The sequence below is a fragment of the Megalopta genalis genome, chromosome 5, assembly GCF_051020955.1.
Source record: "Megalopta genalis isolate 19385.01 chromosome 5, iyMegGena1_principal, whole genome shotgun sequence".
Lineage (NCBI taxonomy): Eukaryota > Metazoa > Arthropoda > Insecta > Hymenoptera > Halictidae > Megalopta > Megalopta genalis.
Genome location: NC_135017.1, coordinates 6,945,017 through 6,969,767, shown reverse-complemented (window position 1 = coordinate 6,969,767; position 24,751 = coordinate 6,945,017). Strand labels below are relative to the sequence as shown.

Below are 24,751 nucleotides of genomic sequence, written 5' to 3'. Positions count from 1 at the left end.
GCAACGAATTCTTTTGTTAATGTAGCCGAAAACGTATTAGAACTTGAATTTCAATATTTAACAATTATTTTGGTATGTACGTATTGATTCTGCATTAATTTGTCATGCGATTATGTTGCTTCGTTTATACGCTTTGGTGAAAATTCTGGAAAAATTCGAGGACGACACTTATGACTGTATATTGATGCTGTAATATTTTTATATATATGTAGATTTTATGAATTTATATATTTAAAAACATTCCTGAGCAAATAAATTAGGGAGGCTTGTAAACATTGCACTCATTTTTTTGTGCGAAAAGAATTTAGTTTTTGTATTTTTTTTTAAACAATGTTGCACTGGATTGAAAATTCTGAACAAATTCAAGAACGGCATTTATGAAGTTATATTGTTATTGCAAAAGTGTAAACAATATTCGTTCGTGAACTTCAATACAAAATCTGCATTTCGTAGAATCTTATTGTTATTCTAAATTTTTTGCACGCAAAATTTTCAACACAAAAATTAAAAATTTATTGCAGAGGTATAAATCAATTGCAGAGATATCAGAAAGATATCAGAGAAGATATCAGAATCAATTATAGAGATATAAATATATCTGGATATTTAATATTATCGTGATTGAATCGCGCATCATCATGGTGTTTCAAAATATCATCGACGCGAACTGTTACATTTTAGGTCACCGTATATTAATGCGGTTTTTCACTGAGGCTACAATGGCAAACATTAAGCGATAGACAATCGTGAAACGAATTGAATTCGCCTTTTAGGTTGATTCCTCGGAGGCAGTCTATCGGACTGTGAATGATTCCAGTGTAGCAATCATTGGTCTTGAAGAGAAATTATTATTCAATGAACTGGGCGTTACTTAATCTTTTCTCGTGCGGCCTACGTAATGTTAGGAGGATTGGAATGCATGGAAAAATGAATGAACACATACATAGTCAATGAAGAACTAAATTTTTTTATCTGACTATGGCGTGGAGGAGTATTTATGAATCGATGGTGACGCGCAGGAATTTATTTGCAAAGGTTGCTGACGAGAATATATTATAGGTCATTGCGCGTTGAAAATGCGCCATTTTTGTAAATTGTTGTGGCGCTGTTGTCTTCACTTTTTGCAATTTGAAATCAGCACTTTTTTTTATATCTAATTCTTCGAATAAAATTTATCATACTGGGCAACGATTATAGTCTGAAGAGGAATAAATCTTGCAAAATTTATTTAGCCGAGTTATAACTGCAAACTTATGAACAATTAATATTTATAATTAATTAAATTTTTGCACAAAAAAATTACTGAACATGCTGGAAATATGCGCTAATAGGTCCGCAAAATTTCAAATTTTTATGTCCAAGAATGTTACTTGAAAAAATTACCAATAGTCAGCAGTTCATTGTTGTCGAATCATTTTTACTCGAATAGAAGACTGTATTTACAAATATCTTTTTGAGTAGTGTACAAATGAAAATATTTTCATGAAAATAATACTGTACATTCTCGAAATACGCATTGACAGATGTGCAAAATTTGAAAGCGATATCTGCCATAGTTTTTCTTTCAAAAATTACCAAAGCCACCCGGTTTTAGCTTTCGATAGTTTTTAATCCATTTATACATTGAAATAGCGACATTTAAAAATACTTTTTAATCGATACGTAAATTAAAATGTTTACACGAAGAAAAAATACTGCATACTCTTCAAGTATACGTTAACAAGTCATAAAAATTTCAGAACGATACCATCTGCTGCGCTTCTTTAAAAAATTACCAAAATCACCTACTTCTTATCGTTCCAACGATCTTCACGCAATTCGTATTCGAATAACAATTTTAAGAAATATCTTTCGATCGATATGAATATCTTTACATGAAAGAAATACCGTGAAATCTTGGATTGTTCTTGCATAGATCAGTAAAATTTGAAATCGATGCGTTCAGTGGTACCGTTTTAAAAGGATCACCGAAGGCAGCCCGTCTCCATTCCGCCGTCGAAGTCGGGAACCTTCTTAAAAAGGACGCGGGTCGGAACGCAGAGGTTTTCCATGTTGGCGCTGTTAATTGGACGATTTTCGTGCAATCACTTCGCCGAACTTCTGACACACTTGACCGAGCTTCTGTCTGACAAGTCGTCACGCCGCCTGCCGTAAACTCGTTGACCCAACAGGTGTATCTGTCGTAGACCAGGTATACGGATCTCTGCTCGAGAGGTAGTCGTTCGTCTACCTGCGGTATTCGAGTCCTTTCATGGTATTCTAAACACCGATTATTATACGGGGTGTCCAGGAACTTGAAATGCAAACTCAAAAGGAAAACGAACAAATCACCGAGCCCAAACAGATCAACGAGGACACAACACGAAATTGAAAAATGATCCAAGATAAAATTGAACATAAAAACACGAATTATAAAATCGATTTTGTTACAAAAATGTCACTTGATTGGAAATTTTCTCACATTATTATTGACAATTTTATTCTAAATTAATTTTAGTACAAAATAATTAAATTTACAAAAAAAGTAAATTAATTAATAAATGTTTTAATGTTTTAATATTTAATCGTTAATAATAATAATAATATTAATAATAATGATATTAATAATAATAATAAATAATAACTAATAATATTTAATATTTAACTGTTTTAACATTTATTTATACAGTGTTCGCAGATATCGTTTGACGGAGAAATATTAGAATATCGTTGACACGAATTAGGTCGGAATACAAAGAGAAGAATAGAAATAGTTTTATTGTTCGAAATACATGCGACGATAGCGCTGGAAACGGCAGTTAAATTCCACATGACCTAGTACTTACGGGGTGGGGGATATTTTTAATAAAACCTATCGTTTATGGGACGATAGCATGCTTGTATTAACTATAACGGCCAGTACTCGAAGCACCGCCTCCAGTGAAAGTTCTAATAATATCTCGATAAGTAATAATTTCAGGCCGTATATACCGTCGTACTTTCCCACTAAGGCTGTCGAAGCTCTTTCTGAAATATTAAATCCGGCAATCTTTTCTCCGAATACGTAAAAACGTGGTAGCTGTAACATTTTTATGCTGATTGCATACAATATTTCAAATTTGATGTTAGAACCGAGACGAGCTTATTTTAATCGTCGCTGTCGTATAATGATCTTTCAATACCACAATTTTTTAACATCTTTTTAATACGATTTTTTAATCGAAGGGCATGCGAACAAATGAATCGCGATGCCTCGACATCGATTCTTTGCCTTTCTACCGTTTCAAATAAGAATTAGTGTTTCCAGATTTTTATATTCAACTTCTTGTTCGAGACACTTTTCATTTTCTTGCCTAATTATAGCATTTGGAATAGATAAAACCACGGGTTACCCTAAAGAGCGCTGATCTGGCTTCGTTGAAATCGCGATAAAAATAGCGTTTCCTGTTCCTGTAGATATTAGAAACTCTCGCATTAAAGAATTTCTATTTTCTGAGACCGTTCGCCCCAAGGGACCAATCAGATTATCTTAGGCGCCGTTGTTCTAGTTATGTCAAAATCAAAAGCAATAATAATATCTTCGATTCTCCTATCAGTGTTGAGAACTCACAGTAGAGAGTTCCTTTGTCCTTGAGCTCATTTGCCCCAGGGAGGCAATCTAGATTACTCCAAGGAGCACCATTCTAGGTCTATTAAAATCACGAGCAACCATAAACGCTTTTGTACCTCTGTTAAAAATTCAATTCTTCTTCGGAATCCTTTTTCTTCTGAAGACTTTCATTTTTTACCGAAGTCCGAAGTTCCTTGTAAAGTCATTCGTCCCTGGCTTCAATTGTTCTCAGGAATGCCGTAGTGATTTCATGAAAATCGAGAGAAATAATAATAGCATTATCGATCCTCATCAATATTGAATTACCAAACAGTCTCTATTTTCTCGAAGCCATTTGTCTCATTTGCCACAGAATCGCTCCGAGGAGCTAGCTCTATTAAAATCAAAAACAATAATAAACTGTATTGTATCTATCAATGTTGTAAACTCGTGAAGTCCTTTCTTGCAATATGATTTGCTCCTGGAACCAATTTGAAGTGTTTTCAGCAGCATTGTCTTTGCCTCATGAAGATCATGAGCAATAATATTATCATTGGTCAATATTGCATTTCCAAAGTAGACAATCTCTATTTTCCTGAAGCTATTTGCTTCTCAGAAAGTAATCCCGATTGCTTCCAGAAGCATTGCTCTAGTTCCAACAAACTTGACAATCCCAACATTATCTTTTGTTCCAGTTTTTAATTCCCAATGCAGATAGCATCCCATTACCTGAACACTTTTTTACCCAGAGAGTAATCTAAATTGCTTCGAGAAGCATCGCCCTTCTGTCAGCAAAATCGATGACCTCAATAACGTGTTTTGTTTCAATGTTGAATTACCAAAGTGGACAATCTTCCCTTATCCGAACCATTTGCCTCAGCAGGCGATTTTAGACTGTTTCCAAAAGCATTGCTCTTGGCCCTACTGAAATTGAAAATTTCAACATTGTCTTTTGTTCCAATTTTTAATTCCCAAAGTAGATAATGTCCCATTGCCTGAACACTTTTTTACCCAGAGATTTAATCTAAATTGCTTTCAGAAGTATTGTCTTTGCCACAGCAAAATTGAAAACCCCAGCATTGCCTTTTTTGTTTCAGTTTTTAATTTCCCAAAAGTGAACAATCTCTTGTTATCAGAAGCCACGTGTTCCTAGAGCGAGATCCAGATTGCTTCCAGAAGCATTGTCCTTACTCCAGCAAAATTGCTAATTTGAACACTGTCTTTGACCTCAGTGTTGACTTCTCAAAGTAGACAACCTCATGTTGCCTGAATCCATGTGTCCCCAGAGGGCCGTCTGGACTGCTTCCAGAACCATCGCCCTTGTTCCAGTAAAATTGACAACCCCAACACTCTTTTCAATTTTTAATTCCCAAAGTAGACAATCTCCCCTTTACCTGGTCCCACTTGTCCCCAGGTGCCTATCTGGACTGCTTCCAGAAGCATTGCTTTTGCTCCAGTAAAATTGAAAATTCCAAACATTGTCTTTGATTTCAATATTGACGTTCCAAAGTAATCAACCCCCTTTTATTCGAACCATGTGACCTCAGAGGCTAATCTAGACTGCTCCCAAAAGCAGCCCCCATTCGCTGCTCCCAGCGAAACTAACAGTTATAGCAACACGAACGTAGTAGACGAACCTCTTTTATCGTAACCGATTTGCGACCTTGATGATAAATAAATAACGCGATCTTTGAGGATTTTTCGGAATGAAAGTTATAAGCCGATAATTTCTAACCTTGCAGTTGGACTTGGCAATCTTTGAACCGTATCGAAATGATTTTCCTTTGCAGAAATGACTGTTAGGGTCGCTGGTCATTACGGAATTTTCAACTTAGTGGGCGGAATAAGCAATGTTTAGATAACGTGAAAATATTTTTTCTTTGGAAAATCAGTAGTTAGGGTGGCTGCGACTGAAGGATCCTTAAATCTTGGCGATAAATAAATCGTATAAGCTTTGAGGATATTTTTGCTGTACAGTAATCTCTCTCACATTGTCCCCCAGTTTCGGACCGAGAATGGACAACTTGGGAGAATCGTACCTCCTCTTTCCAGATTCTCCATTCTCGTTCTCAGGCCGAGGGACAATCCGAGTGAAATTACTGTATAGACAGCATCCAGGAGAAGTTCTCTTACACCAGCAGAATCGTCAGACCTAACAGCAAAGCCTTTTCCGTCAAAATTAAACTTGCAAAGCGTAAAATCTGTTTTCGCGAGGTCATCTGCCCCAGAGGGCAGTCTGGACGTGCTCCTAGGTCAAAGAGCGCCCATTGGCCATGCACTGTAGACTCAGCTGGGCCCCAGGACAGTTATCTAGCCAGCATAAGAAGACGCTACACGCCTCGCGCGAGCCACGGTGTCCTTTGTGTCTCCGTTCGCTGTATCATCATCTTGCAGCGACACCGTTACGTCAGCAAACGCTCGCCCATACGATTGCCTGTCGCAGCACCGTTCAGCGTTGCCTCTGCCAATCACCATTAACAGCGCTCGTATAATACGATCGCATCGTACGAACGGTTAGCAGCAGCTGAACACTCTGTTTCGAATTCTTCGCGTCTCCTGCCGGTGTCTAACGAGCCTAAAGTGCCAATAAATGCTGATCGTTTCGAAATTTTCGGTGCCAATTTTCTCAATTGATAATGCCCGCACCTCTCTCTCTCTCTCTCTCTCTCTCTCTCTCTCTCTCTAGCTCTCTCTCTCTCTCTCTAGCTCTCTCTCTCTCTCTCTCTCGCTCTCGCTCTAGCTCTCGCTCTCCCTCTCCCTCTCCCTCAACCCTTACCCTCCAATAACCGAACACTGTACCTAAGAAGGTACCCTTAAATGGTCAAGACTTTTACAGTTTGAATAAACGGCACACAAAATAGCTCACGTTGTCCAATTAAACAAAATCAAACAGGAAAAATTCAATCGATAAATTGTTTCAGTCAGCAAAAATTGCAAGGACTGTTACAAACCAAAAAATTAGTAAAAATATTGAATGCTGCAAATTTAATGTTTATAAAATATTTATACACATACACACATATATATTTATATATTATTTTTTATAAAATATTTACCTACTGTAATAAATATTGCCTGCTATTGTTAATTAATAATAGACCGCGGATTTTTACTGAGAAAATCTGAAGAAATCGCAACTAAATAGTAGGTTCTCCCTTCGTTTCGTAATTCTAATGGATGAAAAACGACGCATTCTCAAGATTTGATGTCGAAACTATTCCATCCAATGAATAGATTCATTCCGATAAATTCAGGAAAACGAAACGCGTACAGCCAGAAATATATTCCGATTAAATACTTGGAACACAAAAAGATTAGGCTCGCATGGACTAAGAGCGGAGCTTGATGGTGTAATGTTTTTAATTGCTGAGGGGCCACGGGGAGCCAGATAAAACGTTGTTCACGTTCGGGTTTATTAGTCGCAGAAATGTCTCTGTGCGCTTCGTTCAGGTGTTAATGACTGTTACGATCGATCATAAAAATTGCTGCCGGCGAGATTGGACGGGCCGCTCGTTTCGAACAGCATCCACCGAAACGTACCGCTAACAGAACGCTTGCATTATACCTGAAAAAGATGGGAGAGCCGCAGCTCGCTGGCAAAGTAAAAGGTGTGGGAACGAAGAGGAGGCACATAAATACTGGTTGAACGGAGAAGAGGAGAAATGTGAGCCGTGTGGGGACGAAGAAGGGACGCAGGAACATTCGATACACGCACGCAGCGCGAATAATACAGGATAAAGAACCGATGGGGGCGTAGGGCGTAGCTCGGAGGATTAGAGTGCCGGTTAGGCCTCTCTCTTCCTACCTCGACGGTGCCGAAAAATAACGCGACTTTTGGGAATTTTTGCAAACGGAACCAGTAAACATATCAGTTTGAAACTTTGTGGCCGGATTTAGCGATCCTCGGAGAACTCGGGGATATTTTCTCTTCGCGGAATACCGATCGGGGCGCCTGTTATCATGGGCTCTTTCGACCTTGATGATAAATAAATAACGCGATCTTTGAGCATTTTTCGGAATGAAAGTAATAAGCTGATCAATTTCGAACTTTGTAGCTGGATTTGGCAATCTTCGAACTGTATCGAATCGACTTTCCTTTGCAGAAATGGCGGTTAGGGTGGCTGGTCATTACGGAGCCTTTGGACCTTGCCGATAAATAAATACTGCGAGCTTTGGGAATTTTTAAAAATCAGACCAGCGTGTATGCCAATTTTCAACTTCGTGGACAGGATAAGCAGTCTTTAGATAGTGTGAAAATATTTTTTCTTTCCGAAATCTGTAATTAGGGTAGCTGTTACTGAAGAATCTTTAAATCTTGGCGATATATAAATAATATAAATTTTAGGAATTTTTTTAAAATGGAACTAACGAAGATAGTAATTTGCAATAAAGTGTAGGCAGACCAAGTAATTCTCAAAGATTATAAAAACATGTTTTTGTTTCTTAAAATTATTAATTAGAGTGATTATTATATGGTCAATGACAAAAGTGTAGTCTCAAGGAAAAAATATAAAGTTATTGTGATTAATATTTGAAATTTCAGTATAACGTTTTGGGATTCTGTTTTAAAGATGTACAATCGTATGAGAATGCATAGAAATCGATGTTTGGAAGCCGTCACAGTAGTTAGTCCCCTTAAGAGGGTTAAAGTCGGGAGACAGAAGAGGAAGAAGCAGAAGAACGAGAGTTAGAAAGAAGGAAACACGGGAACAAAGATTGAAGGGAGTGAAGTAGCGGAGGAACGAATCGATATGTACGAGGAGTGTGAAGTATTCTGTCGTCCATAAGTCACTGAACACATGGGGCTTCTTCACAATCAAATAAATATTAATGAATTTTATTATTGGTGAAGCATAAATTTTGGTGTCCAATTGAATTGTTTCTCGATTAGTACCCATGATTATCTGATGATTTCAAGAACAATTATTCACTACATACTAACTCATCTTTTCAAATATTTTTTCAAATTTTTGCAGAATTTTTAAGTACAGAAAAAAAGGATTTTTTAGTGATGCTGACATAACAACCCCTAAGTTTGTAGATGTGTTTCTAGATTACTATACAAGATATTTTAATTAAATAAAAAGTAATTTGTAGGCGAATGTTAGCACCACTCCATGTATATATTTTTTTAATTTTTGCAAAATTATTGAAGGTAGAAAAAAATGATTTCTTGGATAGTTGTCTCGTCTCGTGTAACAGTAACTCGTCGACAACATCCCCTAATTTTACAAATATATTTTTCGATTACTATACAAGATATCTTGATGAAACAAAAAGCAATTAGTAACTATAAATTAGCCTTACTTCCTGCATATTTCTCAAAATATTAATATCAATCGTTAAATAAAGAAAAAAAATTTGCACTGTACATATATTTATCATAATTAACTGTGATGCTAGACAAAATCAATTTTTTCCATCCTTAAAAATTGATCTAAAATTTCGAAAAAAATCTGTGAAGTAAAGCAAACCACAGTTTACGAAATCCATTTTATTTTCACGAGATTTTTTTTATATTTTCACAAAGTAGTACGATAACCGCTAACGAAGTCGAAAGTTATTAAAAGAAAATTCTTGATAAAAAATATCTGTAAAAAAAAAACACAATTTAATCATTCGAGAGGACTCAGTGATACCAAGGAAGATAAAATAACGCATTGCGACGCGCTAAGTTGATGGTTATTCACGTCAGCCACGATCCAATGCAATTTTTCCTCGCAATGTTGCTAACGCTCAAGGCAATGCAAGATCGCACGGACTCACAGACCCGTTTCTGATTCACTCGAATAACTTAGCCGTCGATCAATAGTCATCTACGGTATTGTGTGCTATCACACGTATTTGCATTCTCCGTTTTCCGCATGAACGTTTCACAAAGTCACATCCGCGTTCCGGCGGATCGGAGCCGTGTTAAGTATCGGCGAAGCTGGCTGCGTCGGAGCATTCCTTTTCGCAAACTTGAAGACCTCTGGCAACGTCTGGCGATATGTCACGTACGGATTTTGATGAAACTGCGTGTCCATATCAGGTTTCAGCTTGGTCGGTCCGCAACAATTGCGGCGAAGACTGCACTCTTAGTATTAGCAATCCGAAAAGGGCTGTTCTTGAGAATTTTTGCTGGAGAAGTTAGTAGAGTTTTTGCATAAACAATCACCTGGTTTAAAAATATGTATATTGTACTATTTATAGGAATTTTCCCGTAAGGAAATGTTATGGGGTTACCGTGTAACCACTATGTACAGATATTCAACCCTTTAAGGCATCGCTGGATTCGCAATCCGAAACGGGCGATTCTTGGCAATTTTTTCTGGAAAAGCTAGTGGAGCTTTTGCTTAAACAACTATCCAGTTTAAAATCACATATATTGTACCACTTATGGGAATTTTCTCGTAGGGAAATGTTAAGGGGTGGCTGATTAATAGCCTTCTATAAATATCTAATCTTTTAAGGTGCCGCTACTATTTGCAACCTGAAAAGAGTGATCTTTAGGAATTTTTTCTGGAAAACCGAGTGAAGCTTTTTCTCAAACAATTATCTAGTTTAAAAGTACGTATGTTGCACCACTTGTAGAAATTTTTCTATAGGGAAATCTTAAGAAATGGCCGAGCAGCAGTTTGGTACATATATTAAACCCTTAATTGGACGAAATCGACGGTTGACAAGTGGCAATTAAATAAAAATTACTCGAGGCTATAAAATATTCATTTGCATTTTCACTTTCACAACGCCGATCATAAAAATAAGAATATTAATCTCCGCCCATCCAAGACGTGCTTACGAAGTAAAGACGTTATCAGCTCTCGCGTATTCTAAAGTTATTCGCGTAAACGAAGATCCTCGTCCCGCGCCGACGAGAATAATAACGATTTTCGCGAAATCCAGCCGGCCCCTCGAAATTAGCGCATCGCACTTGTTAGCGGCGCTCATTAGCTCCTCCCCACCGAGATTACGGTCACGATTATTTTTACAATATCGACTGTCCCCGGCGAAAATCCATAACAATAAAACCCTGTACAATAGCCCGTTCTACCACGAAACTACCCTCTTTGGCCAGGATCTCTTGCTCTCTGAAGGGTTCAGACGGGCTGAATTGCCGGTCTAATTGCCCCGGTCTTTCATCGGTCCGTGAAAGAATCTTCGTACGATCCGTGGAGGAATAGTTTATGTCCCCTGCTTTATGGTGATTCCATTGCCGCGACGCAAAGAACGGTCCACTCGGACGCACTATAGTCGTTAATCGACGTCGCGCTAATGGCCTGATTAATAACGGGAGCGCGTGCGCAGTCCTGTTGGTCACTCGGCCCCAGTTAATGAAACGGTGCCCTTTGTAGTAAGTATCGTGGGTGCGCAAACAGAAATTCGTGTGGCACCGGGATCCCTGCTGGCACTTTTTGCCCAAGGTCGCGCTGGACCTCCATAATTATATTTCTTGTCGCAATCTCTTAGTCGAATAGTGGATATCTATCTTAATTCATCAGTTTATTAATACATTGCACGTTGTTATTGTTGATTACTTGTGAATTGTTGATATGGTATTTAGTTGTATTTTGTTGTACTTATTTATCGTTAACATTATTTGTTATTAATATGGTCCTATGAGTATGCGTTAGTATTTAGTTTTTATTAATATGGTCGCATTAGTGTGTATTAGTATTTATTGTTTTATTAATAAGGTTGTATAAATATATATATATATATATATATATATATATATATATATATATATATATATTAATATATGATATAATATATTAGTAGTCGTAATAGGTATCTATTATTATTTATTAATTACTATTACGTTTGTATAAATATCTATCACGTATTTGTTTATTATTAACAAATAACAGTAGTAACATGATTAATTCACAATTAATATATCAGAACCCTCGTTATTAATACGCGATTTTTCAAGTTTTAAAACAGTGATCGCCCGCGACAGAATCATTATTAATACATTGTACAAGCGACGTAATTATTTATTTAACTTGTTGCGTGCTGAAGATGCTTGTGATTTCGAGAAGGACTATGAATAGCAGAACGCAGAACTATAAAATAGTGCTAATGTTAGAAACATTAAGTACTCTCTAAATCGTTGAAGGGTGGATCTCTTCAAAACCGGAAACTCCTTGTCTTCCAGAAATAGAGCAACGCCATATGCGCGAGATTATGCGAAGCGTTAGTGGCACGGACCCGAAGACAAGTGCGCCAAAGATAGAAGATCCTGGTGAGAAACTGTGACATCGCGCTCTTTCTACCTGGAAACATAAAACGAGGGATCGTTTGATTTTCGTTCGAATTTGTTTTCTGCTGCAAATTGTAATTCGTTTCCGTCGAAAGCAACGAATGTGTCTGACAAACATTTCCTGGCATTCTTCGACGATCATCAGCGGACGCACGGGAATTTTTTCGTTAAAAAATAATCGTTTCGTGCAAATTCGCAGATATTCGAATTCAAGGAAACTCATTCTCCGATGACGAAGGGGACGTCGGCCATTTTGGTTCCCGTAGTGAATGCCGCTCGTATTTTGAAAATTGTAAATATTCAAATAGGACGCGGAATTCCATGAATACTCGATTTTTCTCTCTCGTTTTCCATATTCGCCTGTTTTTGTAATCGGCGATCGAGTTGCTGGAAAATGTTCATTTCCTGTGCGCTCTAATTCCAAGAGGACTGCGACATAATATTGAATAAGTGCTAAGCCGATAAATAAATAAGCTGTTACGGCAACGTGAGCGGCAAGTTAGTTCCATTAATGCAGTTAAAGTAGGAAGCAATTCAATAGGGCCTGTATGATCAAACGACTCCCACTGTATCTCGCCAGTTAAACGTTCCTCTAGTCCCCTTTCATCAACGCCTGATTCTACTAACTCATAGAAAGCATTAGACAATTATTTAGTACTTGTCTGTTCAAAAACATCTTCCAATTTCTAGGTCTAAAAGAAATTAAGTCTGAATAAAACTTTGTTCTGAAAGAAGACAATTTTTCCTTCAACCTTTTCCTTCACTCTTTTCTTTGCTTCTAATGAGACATTTATTAATTCATTAAATGACAATTTTTAAACTCTGAGCCACAATAGACAATAGAGCCTTCAAATTCCAAAGAAAACACTTAACATATTCTAACTTGTTATAATATTCTGTAGTCACACGAAGATACCTCCTAAATTAATATTGAAAAATCTGAAAATTCAATTTAGAAGAATACAGTTGACCATTGATACGATATATCTAGCTATCCACCTGCTCAAAAAAGTACTTGCATTAAATGTTACACCTCCAAAAACTGTCTGAAACATTCTGCGGTACCGCCAACTGGTAGCTCTGTTCGAACGAGACACCCGGTATATTTATGGCAGTCTATATTATTATTGTCACTTATCGTTCTGCATATTACTTATCGCATTAAAACTGTTCACGGCTCGTTCGAGTTAACTCGGACGCGAGAGGGTAAATGCGGCCTAAGCAGCCTGGTCGCGCCTGTAACAACAATAATAATAATAATAACAACAACAGTCGTACAAGTGATTGAATAATAAAGAGGATATTATTATTTGTTTGCAGTTGGCGGCATGAACCGGCCGTCCAAAGCAGTAACACAGGCGAAGAAAGTGGCACCGCCGGCTGTACCCGACGTGTTTCGACATTCCGGCTCCTCTTTTGGTTCCGCTGGTTATGCGAGCAGCGAGGATAGCTGTTTCCTGCCCGGAAGTGGTCCCGGAGGAACAGCGGACGATGGTTCGTACGGGATGCCCTCTGGAAAGAGTCCCGGGCCGATTTTCACTCATCCTGGATTCGCTTTCCCGCCGGTCGTCGGGAAATACGCTCATGCCGAGGACCAAGGTGCTTCGCCGTAACCCATTTCCCAGAAACTCTAGCTAAAATCTCATGTTAGATGATCCTAGAAACAGTACATGAACTCGTGGAACACTTTGGTACTTGAACCCAGACATTTGGTAATGATTTGAAATAGAATCACAAAAATGCCGATTGCTTGATTTTGAAAGAATCACCTTGATCTTGTGAACACTCGGTTCTTGTATGCAACATGAAACGATTACACATATACGACACCACAGTAGAAGTATTGATGGACATTAAACCAATCTAATGATTCTTTAGAGCACGGTAATGATACACGTTCGAGCGCGGAGACTCACTTTGGAACGATTTTTATTTTTCAACGTACCCGTGATGACTATATATAGATATACTATCTGGTATACGCAGATATGCAATGCCACAGTATTGATTTTATCAAGAGCAAAGCTTTTGAAAATCTGGTTCGTACAGCTACATCAAATCACATCGCACTGTTTTAATAAAAAAATATTCTTTTGTTCTTCAGTTGAAAAGCTTTCGAGAATTAAACTGACAATATCCATGTAGCATCGAGTTTTCGAATAATAAAATGTCCAGAGCCTCACAGTAGACTATGATACTAAAATCTGCGTGATATAAGATAACATCAATATTATTTTGCTAACAATGTTCTTCATTGTAGGAATCGACATGACTCAGAGCCCCGGAAGAGACAGTCCAGGCAGTTCAGGATCAGGTTCCGGTTCCAGGCATTCTACAGCTTCACTGGATTCCGGCAGAGCCTCCGGATATCACCTGGGTCCCAGAGGACCCGGTGCTCTTGCTTCGTCTCCCAGATGTTCCATAAGCTCGCTCGGCAGCCATCCCGACAGACCGGCTGATCTTGACGTCGTTCATGCTTGGCTGACTGAACTCCAATTCGAGGAATATTTTCCTTTGTTTGCTTCAGCTGGTTATGATCTTGCTACTATCACTCGTATGACGCCGGAGGACTTAACAGCTATAGGTAGAGGAATCACTTAATGTAGAAGACGTAACAGAAAAGCGGTTATATTTTATATTGAAAAGATTGTATTAGAATCGATAGGGAAGATTTTGTTTGATAATTTTCAAGATTGTACACTAGATCGGTATTGAACATAATTGATTAATTTTATCTCACAATGATTGAGCTAATAATTGCAATAATTGTGAAGGCGATATTATTGTCTCTGCCATTGTGGGATAATTTTCTATAATGAATGTCATTCGTCTGTTAACGTGGGGCTTGATCAAAAGTGTGTTTGCACGATGAAAACCGCGGTTATATTTACATATTCCACCGGCGAGGTAATACGGACAACCTTTCCTCTCGGAAAGGTACGAACAGTGACACGAAAGTCTGCCACTTGAAGGGTGTATAACTCCCCTTTCTTCTTCTCAACACGTCTCTAGCTGTCTCTTAGCTGGAGGCTGGAAGGTGCATTACACGAGCACCAGAGAAGGATGAGGAGACGTGCCTCCCCTCGAGCGGCAGATTTTCATGTCATTGATTACACACAGCAGTTCTGCATCTGTGTCTGCCGCTTCTTGTCACTTGTGCTCGCCGGGACTGCGCCTGGAATGGTCGGAATTATTGGACGTACAGGACAGATATGAGATATCCGAGGCTTTCATGTCCTCGGCTGCCGAGCATAGTACTTTTGGATGCAAGCCATACAACCTTTTTGGTACATGATTTTATTGTTTCGCCGTCGGTGCAGCTAGCTTTATCTGAATCTGCTGACGCGCGCGACACTCGTATCTCGTCCATGCCACAGATCATTTGGTAGCAGTCACGGTTTTCTTGATTAGCCATCTGGCCTAAGTAAAAAATTCGAAACAGATATCAGGAACGAATATGTCATGCTTCTTATCTAACTGTGTCATCTATTGCATAACCTTTGAATCGTTAATCTTCCGTCCACATAAAAAGATTATTATATTTTCTACGCATTCATCTATTAGCAATACGAAATTATCGAATTTCTGCTTGATATTTGTGGTACAGAGATTGATAGTTTCTCTATGCTTGCAGGAATTAAAAAACCCAATCACAGAAAGCGATTGAAGGCAGAAATAGATAATTTAAACATCGGGGACGGCTTGCCAGAGCACATTCCTGGCTCTTTGGAGGAGTGGCTTAGACTTCTACGACTTGAGGAATATCTTGGCGCTCTACATCAACAGGGTATGCGCTCGGTCGAAGACGTAACGACTCTCACTTGGGAGGATCTCGAGGACATTGGTATTGTGCGACTGGGCCATCAAAAGAAGTTATTGTTAGCTATTAAGAGAGTCAAAGATATTCGCGCCGGTAAACGTATACAGCCGCTCGATCTTGCCCGGTTACCGCCTCATCCTGGTCAAACACAGGTATACTAATTAAATTTTATTCACATTCTATCTTCGATTGGTCATTTGGATAATTATCGAGCTATGAATTTTAGTCTGACAAAGCATTAATCATTAAATACTCATAGATTATTCTAATGTAGATTTCAATTATGAGGAAAAGCATATTTTACATGGCTACGCTAATGAAATCTTATTTAGAATTTATCTTTAATTGTTCATTAATGCTCACAAATTATTCTAACGTATACTGTTTGCAATATTAGCAAATTGTGTAGTATACGCTTAACAATATTTTATAAAATTAAATCCTGTATTGTACTTGTTCATGAATCGATCAATTTAATTGCACTTCCAGGACGTAGTTATTCAACGAGCAGGTCCGGATCTGCCATCCCCGGATGAAGATTGTTCGTCACCAGTCCTCAGGTCTTTCCAAAGAGGAGGAAGCGACACAACGTCTGGCACTGCATGGAGGAGCATGTATGCGGCTCTGCCAACCGATTACAACATGGTTGGCCGAACCGGTTCGCGGGGAAAGTCCTTGGAAAGCTTAGAGGACGCGCCCCTAGGGTATCCTCCATCGCCAGCGCCTTCTGCACACCCGCAGCCTATCGAATGGCGTCCACGTAGCTTCGAGGATGGTGATCTGACTCCTACAAATGACAATTCGATCGTCGAAGCCGGCGGTGGTACGCTTCCACGTCCAAGACATTGCCTTGTTCGTCCAAGACCCGTAGCCAAGGTAATAACAGCAGTATGCAATTTAGAAAGTGGCACATTGGATGCAGTAAGGCAAAAATAACTTCTGAAGCATCAGTCATACAATAACTGAACCTGTATACGATCCGATTTATAGAAAGCAGAGTTGACGTTAATAGCGTTTTATCATTTTGTGGTTCACTTGCAGGTCGCTGCAACGCCAGGACAGTTCAAATCATTGCCAAGAGACTTCGACAACAAGTACCAACTAACATACGGACTCGAGAGCAGTCCGCATCTTCCAAAACGCTGTCCCCCGTCTCCCCCAAGGCGTCAGAGTTCTAGAGAGAACAGTTCCTCTGTCGTCGGCGTTGGGGGACCGGCGGTCGGGGACGTTGTGATAGATTGCAGCGGACCAGTACCAACTGCATCCTGCGAGGATCACCATATGCATCATCATCAACATCACCATTTGCTCCATCATCCTTCACCGCCGCCACCAGCGCCTGCAGCAGCACCGTCAACACCGCCACAGATGAATCGGCCGCCTTCTTCTATGTCTCGTTCTTGGGGAAGTGTCAGTGCTAACGTGAACGAGGAACACGAATTAATAGCTACTCTTGCTTTGCAACATCGTAATGGTTCTGACGCCAGCTTTAAGGTACTTAAAGCACATTCATGAAGGATACTGTAAACATCTCACTTATTATCAATAATAGATAAAAAGAGAGAAACGTGATTAGGGTGCAAGTATTGTGGTAAGCAAACGATATTTAAAACAGTGGCTGCAAAAGCTTAAAATAGTTCTAACTCCTCTTTAAAATATGGAATCTTAGGTTGATGATAAAAACCGTTTTATTTTGATTGTAGATATTGAATTTATAGTGAATGTGTTTTACAGTCAAGCTCCAGCACAGAATCGGATTCACTTCCGTTTGCGAACGAGAATGCCGGGACAATAAAACAGAGGTCCGCACGAGCTCAAGAGTATGCAAGCAACAACTCCAGCAACAACATGCAGAGCCACATGATCAGCCATCATTCTAGTAGCACCGAACCGGCGGACGTGTTGAACGATATCGGCAACATGCTTGCAAATCTTACCGACGAACTTGATGCCATGCTCGAGGAAGAGAAACGCCAGGGCCTGAACTCGTAATCACCATTGTCTCCGTCGTCTCGTCTTCTTTCGATTACGTTCTAATCAACGTTACTACGAGGACACACAGCTTCTGCTGCGAACCTATATTTCTCTCATAGTATGGCGTATATAATAGCTAATGGGCAGATATCGTTGTTTGCGATCAACAACAACATTCGAATAGAAATGCATTTCGAGATCTTGAAACTTTGCAAACGATCTATTATTAAAATACGCGAACACCCGGCGCTGGACAAAACACTAGCTACATTTCATTGCATTAACCTACAACACACGTTACACTACACAGAAACTAATAATCCTGTTATCATTGTATGAGTTAATGTAGTGGATTGTGTTCTTCCACGCCGTTGATAATTATTGATTGATTTTATCGATTCCTTCTCATTTTATTCTCTTATTTTCTTTATATTATTTTATATAGAGCAAAGCTTCTTATTTTTCTATGAACGTATTGCGAACTTTCTCATGAAGTTTCCAGAGACTTAAACGTCGTAAACGATCTTTGTGATTTTATTTGCTTCGTGTACTTATATTGCATTCTTCATTGCTTTTAAATTCTTTTCTTCTATTTTGTTTGAACTTTCTAGACCCTGTTAGTATCGGCGACCACACCACAGGTTTCGGCAACTGATTTTCCTGTAATTCAACGACAAATCATTACATGGAAGAGAATACACCTATATGGAATAATGTTTAACAAATAAGTATTATGAGTAATACTTATGCCTTAACGAGAAAAAAAAAATAACTACGAGAAACATAAAGGTAGCTTAGTTCCATATACTAAGATTTACACTACACTTACACAGCACAAAGACTGATATTTCTCTGGAAATTTCATTAACTATGAAACATGTATACATTCCAGCTAGTATATTTCCTTTTCCACTTCCGTCCTTTGCTAAAACGATAGCATGTTAGATTGGGACCTTCATAACTGTTGGACTGTTAGACGTTTTGAGATTAGTACGATACAGAGGAGTCAAATTCCGTATCCCCTTTTCCAAAATAAATGTAATTCTTCCAGTACTGTCAATGAAGAATATTACTGAGTCGAGTTGTTTTTGATAATGGAGCATAATTATATAACTTCGCCTATATTGTGGTACAATTTCTATAAGAGTGTATGATAGTTTATACAAACGAAAATGAAACAAAAGTAAAAAATGGGAAAGAAAGAAATTCACATCTTCCATTATTTGAACTTCGAGAAAGGTTCTCCGGTAAGACTGAGACCGAAGCAACATAGACATTTCGACTGCCAATTGAATTTTAAGATAAATACAGTTTAACGCAGAATCATATGCGCTGTATGCCAATTAACATTTTATATTTATTATCCGTACTAATATAGTGATGTATGTAACTCACTATTGTTATATGGTGCACAGAAACCGTGCGGAATATTCGCTAGTTTCCGCATACGTGAAATCAAAGTAATCATAGTAGTGGAATGTTGTCGATACAAAGTGTTCAGGTGCCCTCCTCCACCTATTCCTCCTAACTCCAAGTATGATGCTGATATGTACCGAGACTTGTGCGTCAAATTTTATGCGTACAAACTATTATATACCAGTTTGTGTATATGCACGCGCATCCGTAGGTATGTTTGCGTATATACATTTATATATGACGGTATTCGAAAAAAAAAGAAAAAATGGACTCTGAATACCAAAAATCGATTTCGGCGTTCCAAAACGTTTTGAAAATGTGTACACAGTATTTATTGTTTTTCGTGAAATTGCTTTTTAGTTGTATTGCGTTTCGTTGTTAGTGTGTTGGCGGTATTTATAATATAATTCGCAAAATGAAAAAAAACGTTTGCTCGTGTGTAGTCGAAATGTTTTATTTTTTGTATATGCATTATAGAATACTCTTATATAAATGTATATAGAGTTTTTCAGAGGGACATTAATAGCGACTAGATGTTTTACATTCGATTAAGTGGTACGAACTTGTTATTGTCTCCGTACGAATCAGTTTCATAGTTAGAACACCATTAAAAAAAAGCAACAGACAAATGAATTGCAGTGAACGCGATTATATTATCATTCCTCTGATGTTTTATTCTTAATCATAAATCATGGGTCGTTAATTATATTCGAATCCAATTATGCTATATTATAACGAGAAAAAAAGAACATGCGGTAGAATATATACAAGATTTTGAAATAAACTTAAAACAACTTAGGTTAATCGATTTAAACATCAGGGCCGCGTTATTGCGGCTCGCAGACTTGTTAACTATTATAGGTATATAGTAATTATATATATATACCCGGTCTGGTATATATATATATTATATATCAGTTTAAGCAGTGTACTTAGGGAGAATGTTCTGCGGTGCTGCAAGTTTATGAATCTTCTTTCATATCTTTTTTACTTTCGATTATTATTGTATATCGCTACATTATTACGCGTAAGTCGGTTCGTTTAAATCGCGGATAATTGACGGAAGGCAGCGCAAATTTTTTATACATATACAAGAAGCTTTATAACGTTCGATTTAACGAACGAAGAATGCTTGAAACATTTCATTAAATATCGGAGAAGCTTTTGCACCTAGTTAATTTTAAGAATATTAACTTACGTTATCTGATACACTTTAATTCGTATCTTTGAATACAGAAAATCGTCGGATCCTTGAGGACAGAAACGCTGACTAATTGTAAAAGTCTTTTTATATTTATAATAAATGGTTACTTTAAGTTTTAGACAAACAAACGATGAAGAGTGTTGTTAATGTTAAGATTACGATGAATTGGGTGCAAAACACGAGTATGTTAAAAAAAAAAGAAAAAGAAAAGGTAAAGCAACTGTTCGAAATGAAAGTGTGCGAATCATTCAGTCACGTTTGGGGTACTATGTATTTTATACAAAAATAATTAACAGTAAAAATTAAAAAAATCATGACGACGAATGGATTATTCAAATAGAGCATTACTGATGCGATCAACTAACGGGGATGTAGATAATTAATAAAATATTAGCAGAAAATGAAAAACGTTTTATACGAAACGCCATGTGATCGACTAACAATATTTCTTTTTTTTTAACAAATTAATTAATAAACACAGCAGGAGGGAACGCACACTGCCGATTTTTTATACTGTAGCTTCATGTTGTCGCAATGCGAGCAAAAATAAGCGTGAACATTTGAAATTCTGAGGATTTTACAAAATAAGCCTATGCAAGGTACACACGAAAGCATTAAACGCGCATAATTACGACTGATAATATAGTTCATACTGATTTCGATGTGTGCACTGAAAATATGACGAACACTTTTATTAACACATCGAACGTATTGTTTTTAGTAAATCACGTAAATAACTTTATTGTTAAGAAATTATTTATTCAAAATGATACGTTCGATCGTTTAATAAGAGCTATGTATTAGAAGCTTATGGCTGTTTGTAGCACGATTCCCTCAAATTAGAGAAACTTGTAATCTTCCACTGTTTTCGATTCACTTTACTGCCTTTTTTTATACGAACAGTCAATAACAAACGACAAGGTGACAAAAACAATTCAATTACCGGCTGGATTTTCGGCAGCTGACTCAAAATTCCTAAAGGCATTGCTTCTACGTGGTGTATACATATTATACATACATAAATATTATATAAATACAGATATAGATATGAATATACGTTTGTATTCATATTTGTACTAAATTAGTCATAGTTTTTGTACAAACGTTTGCGTCGCTGCAGTTTTGTTCAGCGGAATCAGTACTCGCCTAACTGCATTTTACAGCTCCCCGATGGCCCCCTCCTATTTTCCATATTCATTTAAGTATATCATTTTGGTTTATCGATTATGATGCCTTCATCATAGTTCTTTCAATAAAACATATTAATAAACATAGATCTTAATGTTGTTTAGTGTTCACCTAAAAATACTTTATTATTTTTTATTCAATAGGATCCAATACATCAAACATGTCAAACTTATGTCACATATTAACAAATATAAGCTAAAATGGAAGCATTTACTTCATGACCCCCCTATAATGATATTATCAGAAAAATGAAGAGAGAGAAAGAGAATGAGTAATTAACATATATTAATTCTTTAATAAGATTATGGTGCAGAATCACATCTTTTTTACATTTGACATGGGCTTCTGAACAGTTTTGTGCTTTTGATTTACTTTTTGGTCACCTAATTTTGTTATAATTAACGTTTTTAGGTGACTCTACATTGTGCATATGTGGCGCCTCTAGTGGAAGAACAATGAAGCTGTTTTTGATGTCCGTACAGCGCCAATTTGTCCAGTGGTAGAACACCCAAACTGTTCGCCGAATTCGACGGTTGGTAATTCGGTGAACAGTTTGAGCGATTTGCCACCGCGCCAATTGGCGCTGTATGGACATCGAACGGAGCTTCATTGTTCCTCCACTAGAGGCGCCACATATGCAGAATGCTGGGTCGCCTAAAAACGTTAATTTTGGCAAAATTTGGCAATCAAAAAGTAAATCAAAGGCACAGAACTGTTCAGAAGAATCTACTGTGTCGATTGCGTATATAAAAATTAATGACAACATTGCAACACGTAATTAATTGTTCTTTCAAGTTTGGTTAACTAACTAATTGGATTTTGCGTCGTTGTCGTCTTGTTTCCTTACACGATGTCAATGCAGCAGATTCTCCTGAACAGTTCTGTGCTCTTGATTTAGTTTTTTATGTCCTAATTTTGCCATAATTTACCTTTTTATTCGACCTTGCCTTCTGTACATGTAGCGCCTCTGTCGGTGAAACAATGAAGCTTCATTCGATGTCCGTACAGCGCCAATTGGTGCGGTGGCGAAACGCTCAAACTGTTCACCGAATTACCAACCGTCGAATTCGGCGAACAGTTTGGGTGTTCTATCACTGGACCAATTGGCGCTGTACGGACATCGAAAACAGCTTCATTGTTCTTCCACTAGAGGCGCCACATATGCGCAATATAGGATCGCTTAAAAACGTTAATTATGACAAAATTAGGCGACCAAAAAGTAAATCAAAGGCACAGAACTGTTCAGAAGCATCTACTGTATCGATATCATGTACAAATACAATTGACAAATGTTTACCTATTACGTTAATTAATTATATTTTATCCTTCTTATGGGGAAAGTGGCACGAATTTTTTGCTCCGATATTTGATATTGCAACACGAAATGGAAAATTGTTTATAGCCGATTAAGCGCATCCTACAAATGTGAACAAATACTATAGGTACCTTGCTAGGGACTTTTTCTGAATTTTCGAATCATAAAACTGAACATAAAATTGTAATCACGTCGAAAAATCAATAAATCCAGATCACTAACTCGGAGGAAGATAAGGTAAACTTAAAGCCAAGTTTATGTTACATTTCCGAGGGTCTTTTACAGTGCAATATAGCTCAAATTAAAGCTAAAAGCGTCAACCTTAAGAAGCTGCAGATTTTTATAGACAAAGTAATAACGAAATCACTTCAAAATATTAATAAATCTCGACGTTTGAACAGTTCAGTAAAAAAACGTAAATGAACGTGATTGAAAAATTTCGTGAAAATTTGTTAGCTTTTAAAGGTTCAATTAAATCTCAATGAATGCACTTTGGAATCTTAGTTTGAACAGAAATTTGGGACTACTTGAAAATTAATTTTTCAAACGCGTTTCTCTAGCAATTTTCCAACGTTTGAGAGCTCAAATTAAAGCAGGAATAACATGCTATACTTAATGAAAATTTCAACAACCCAGTCCGAAACCGAGAGTCGACATTAAAATATTTTTCAGCGTATACTCTAAGCTTCGAGGCCTCAACTGTTCGTTCTCATTAATCCCGATACAATTGTTTTCTAATCGAAATTCACCGATTCCATTCAAAAGACGAAAATTAATCTAGAAACTAATCTAAAATCAAAGACACCCCGAACACCAATTTCTGAAGTCAACTAGCTCGCGTAATACTAATAATTTCGCTGTCAACTAATTAACAGGATCACTTATAATAATAAAATATTTTATAATACTGTTATAAAAAATGTATATAAATATAAATATTGTAATATCATTATAAAAAATATATATATAAATATTGTAATATCATTATAAAAAATATATATATAAATATTGTAATATCATTATAAAAAATATATATATATAAATATAATTATAAATAGTATAATATTACTATTATAATAATAACAAAAGATCCCCACCGAAACGTAGAAAATTGCCGCGCCAGTGAGCCCGTTAACGATCAAACAGCCATCCGTATGGCAACGGAGCCGCAGTTTCCGGCTAAACAACAATTTCCCCGAGCCCGATATCCCAGAAAGCAACAAGAGTCCCCTTGGATCTGCCGATGATCGAGCAAATCGGGCAGCGCCGTTCGAATCAATACCGAGAAACGATAACTCGTCCAGCTCGTTGGGATCGTCCGGCAGTTAGGGGCTGGTCCCTGCGCCCGGCTCGCATTTTCGCGGTCGCATAACCCCGCGGTGCGAAACGGGGATCCGGTTCTCTGGAGCGTGACACCCGCGTCCATGGGTTGCGCTTCGCCGTCCGGCCGGCCGCGATTCTTGGCCACGCACGCGGGCGTGCCGGCCACGCCCACCGGCCAATCGGAGCCGCTCTCCGGGCTCCGCCGGTGGGGAATCGACGGGGCGGGGGAGGGGCAAGGTCGTTGCTCGAGAAGTACGGGACACGCCGGAGTTATTGAATTCGTCGAATTGGCTGGCAGCGAGGGCAAAAAGACGGATGGCCGGGCAGATCCGCGGATAAACGGTCGGAAGTTAGGACACAGCTACCGATCGATGCGTTCGGCGAAAAGTATCCTTCCGTATTTCCCGCCGGATATTAGGATCTTGGGATCGGCGAGCAAAGAGCTTCGTTTTGCTCGAAACGGCGGCGATTTAAAATGTGCGAACATAAAAATTGTTCGGTCCGTCGCTTGGATATTTGGTAAAATGCTGATAAAATGGTACTTTCGCGACGAAAATTATTGGACACGTTCTTTCCGATCACGTGAACCGGGCGCGAACGTGTATTGCTCCGAGGGAAAAAAGGCGTTGAACTTCAGAAGTGGACAACTTCGAAAATTACAGGAATTTTGACGCAATGCAATTTTGATTTGAAATTAC

At 38.1% G+C, this 24,751-nt stretch overlaps 1 protein-coding gene and 1 long non-coding RNA gene across 5 annotated transcripts in view; one reads left to right on the top strand and one right to left on the bottom strand.

The window, feature by feature from the left end:
• ckn (CRK like proto-oncogene, adaptor protein) overlaps nt 1–21,501 on the top strand; it is a 36,534-nt gene extending 15,033 nt beyond the window's left edge. For 3 of the 4 annotated variants that reach the window (XM_033480860.2, XM_033480849.2, XM_033480840.2), the window contains 6 exons: nt 13,134–13,412; nt 14,074–14,397; nt 15,448–15,785; nt 16,123–16,509; nt 16,675–17,127; nt 17,368–21,501. In XM_033480860.2, coding sequence (XP_033336751.1) covers nt 13,142–13,412; nt 14,074–14,397; nt 15,448–15,785; nt 16,123–16,509; nt 16,675–17,127; nt 17,368–17,625 — 2,031 coding nt within the window. In that variant the 5' untranslated portion in view covers nt 13,134–13,141 and the 3' untranslated portion in view covers nt 17,626–21,501. The remainder of the gene's footprint in view (nt 1–13,133; nt 13,413–14,073; nt 14,398–15,447; nt 15,786–16,122; nt 16,510–16,674; nt 17,128–17,367) is intronic. The other variant, XM_033480841.2, reaches the window with a different exon arrangement.
• On the bottom strand, nt 11,336–13,717 carry LOC143259474 (uncharacterized). The gene is made up of 2 exons (XR_013033399.1): nt 13,583–13,717; nt 11,336–13,470 (listed from the first exon to the last, which is right to left on the bottom strand). It is a non-coding gene; the product is annotated as an uncharacterized LOC143259474 (long non-coding RNA).
• Nucleotides 21,502–24,751: the final 3,250 nt, after the last annotated feature.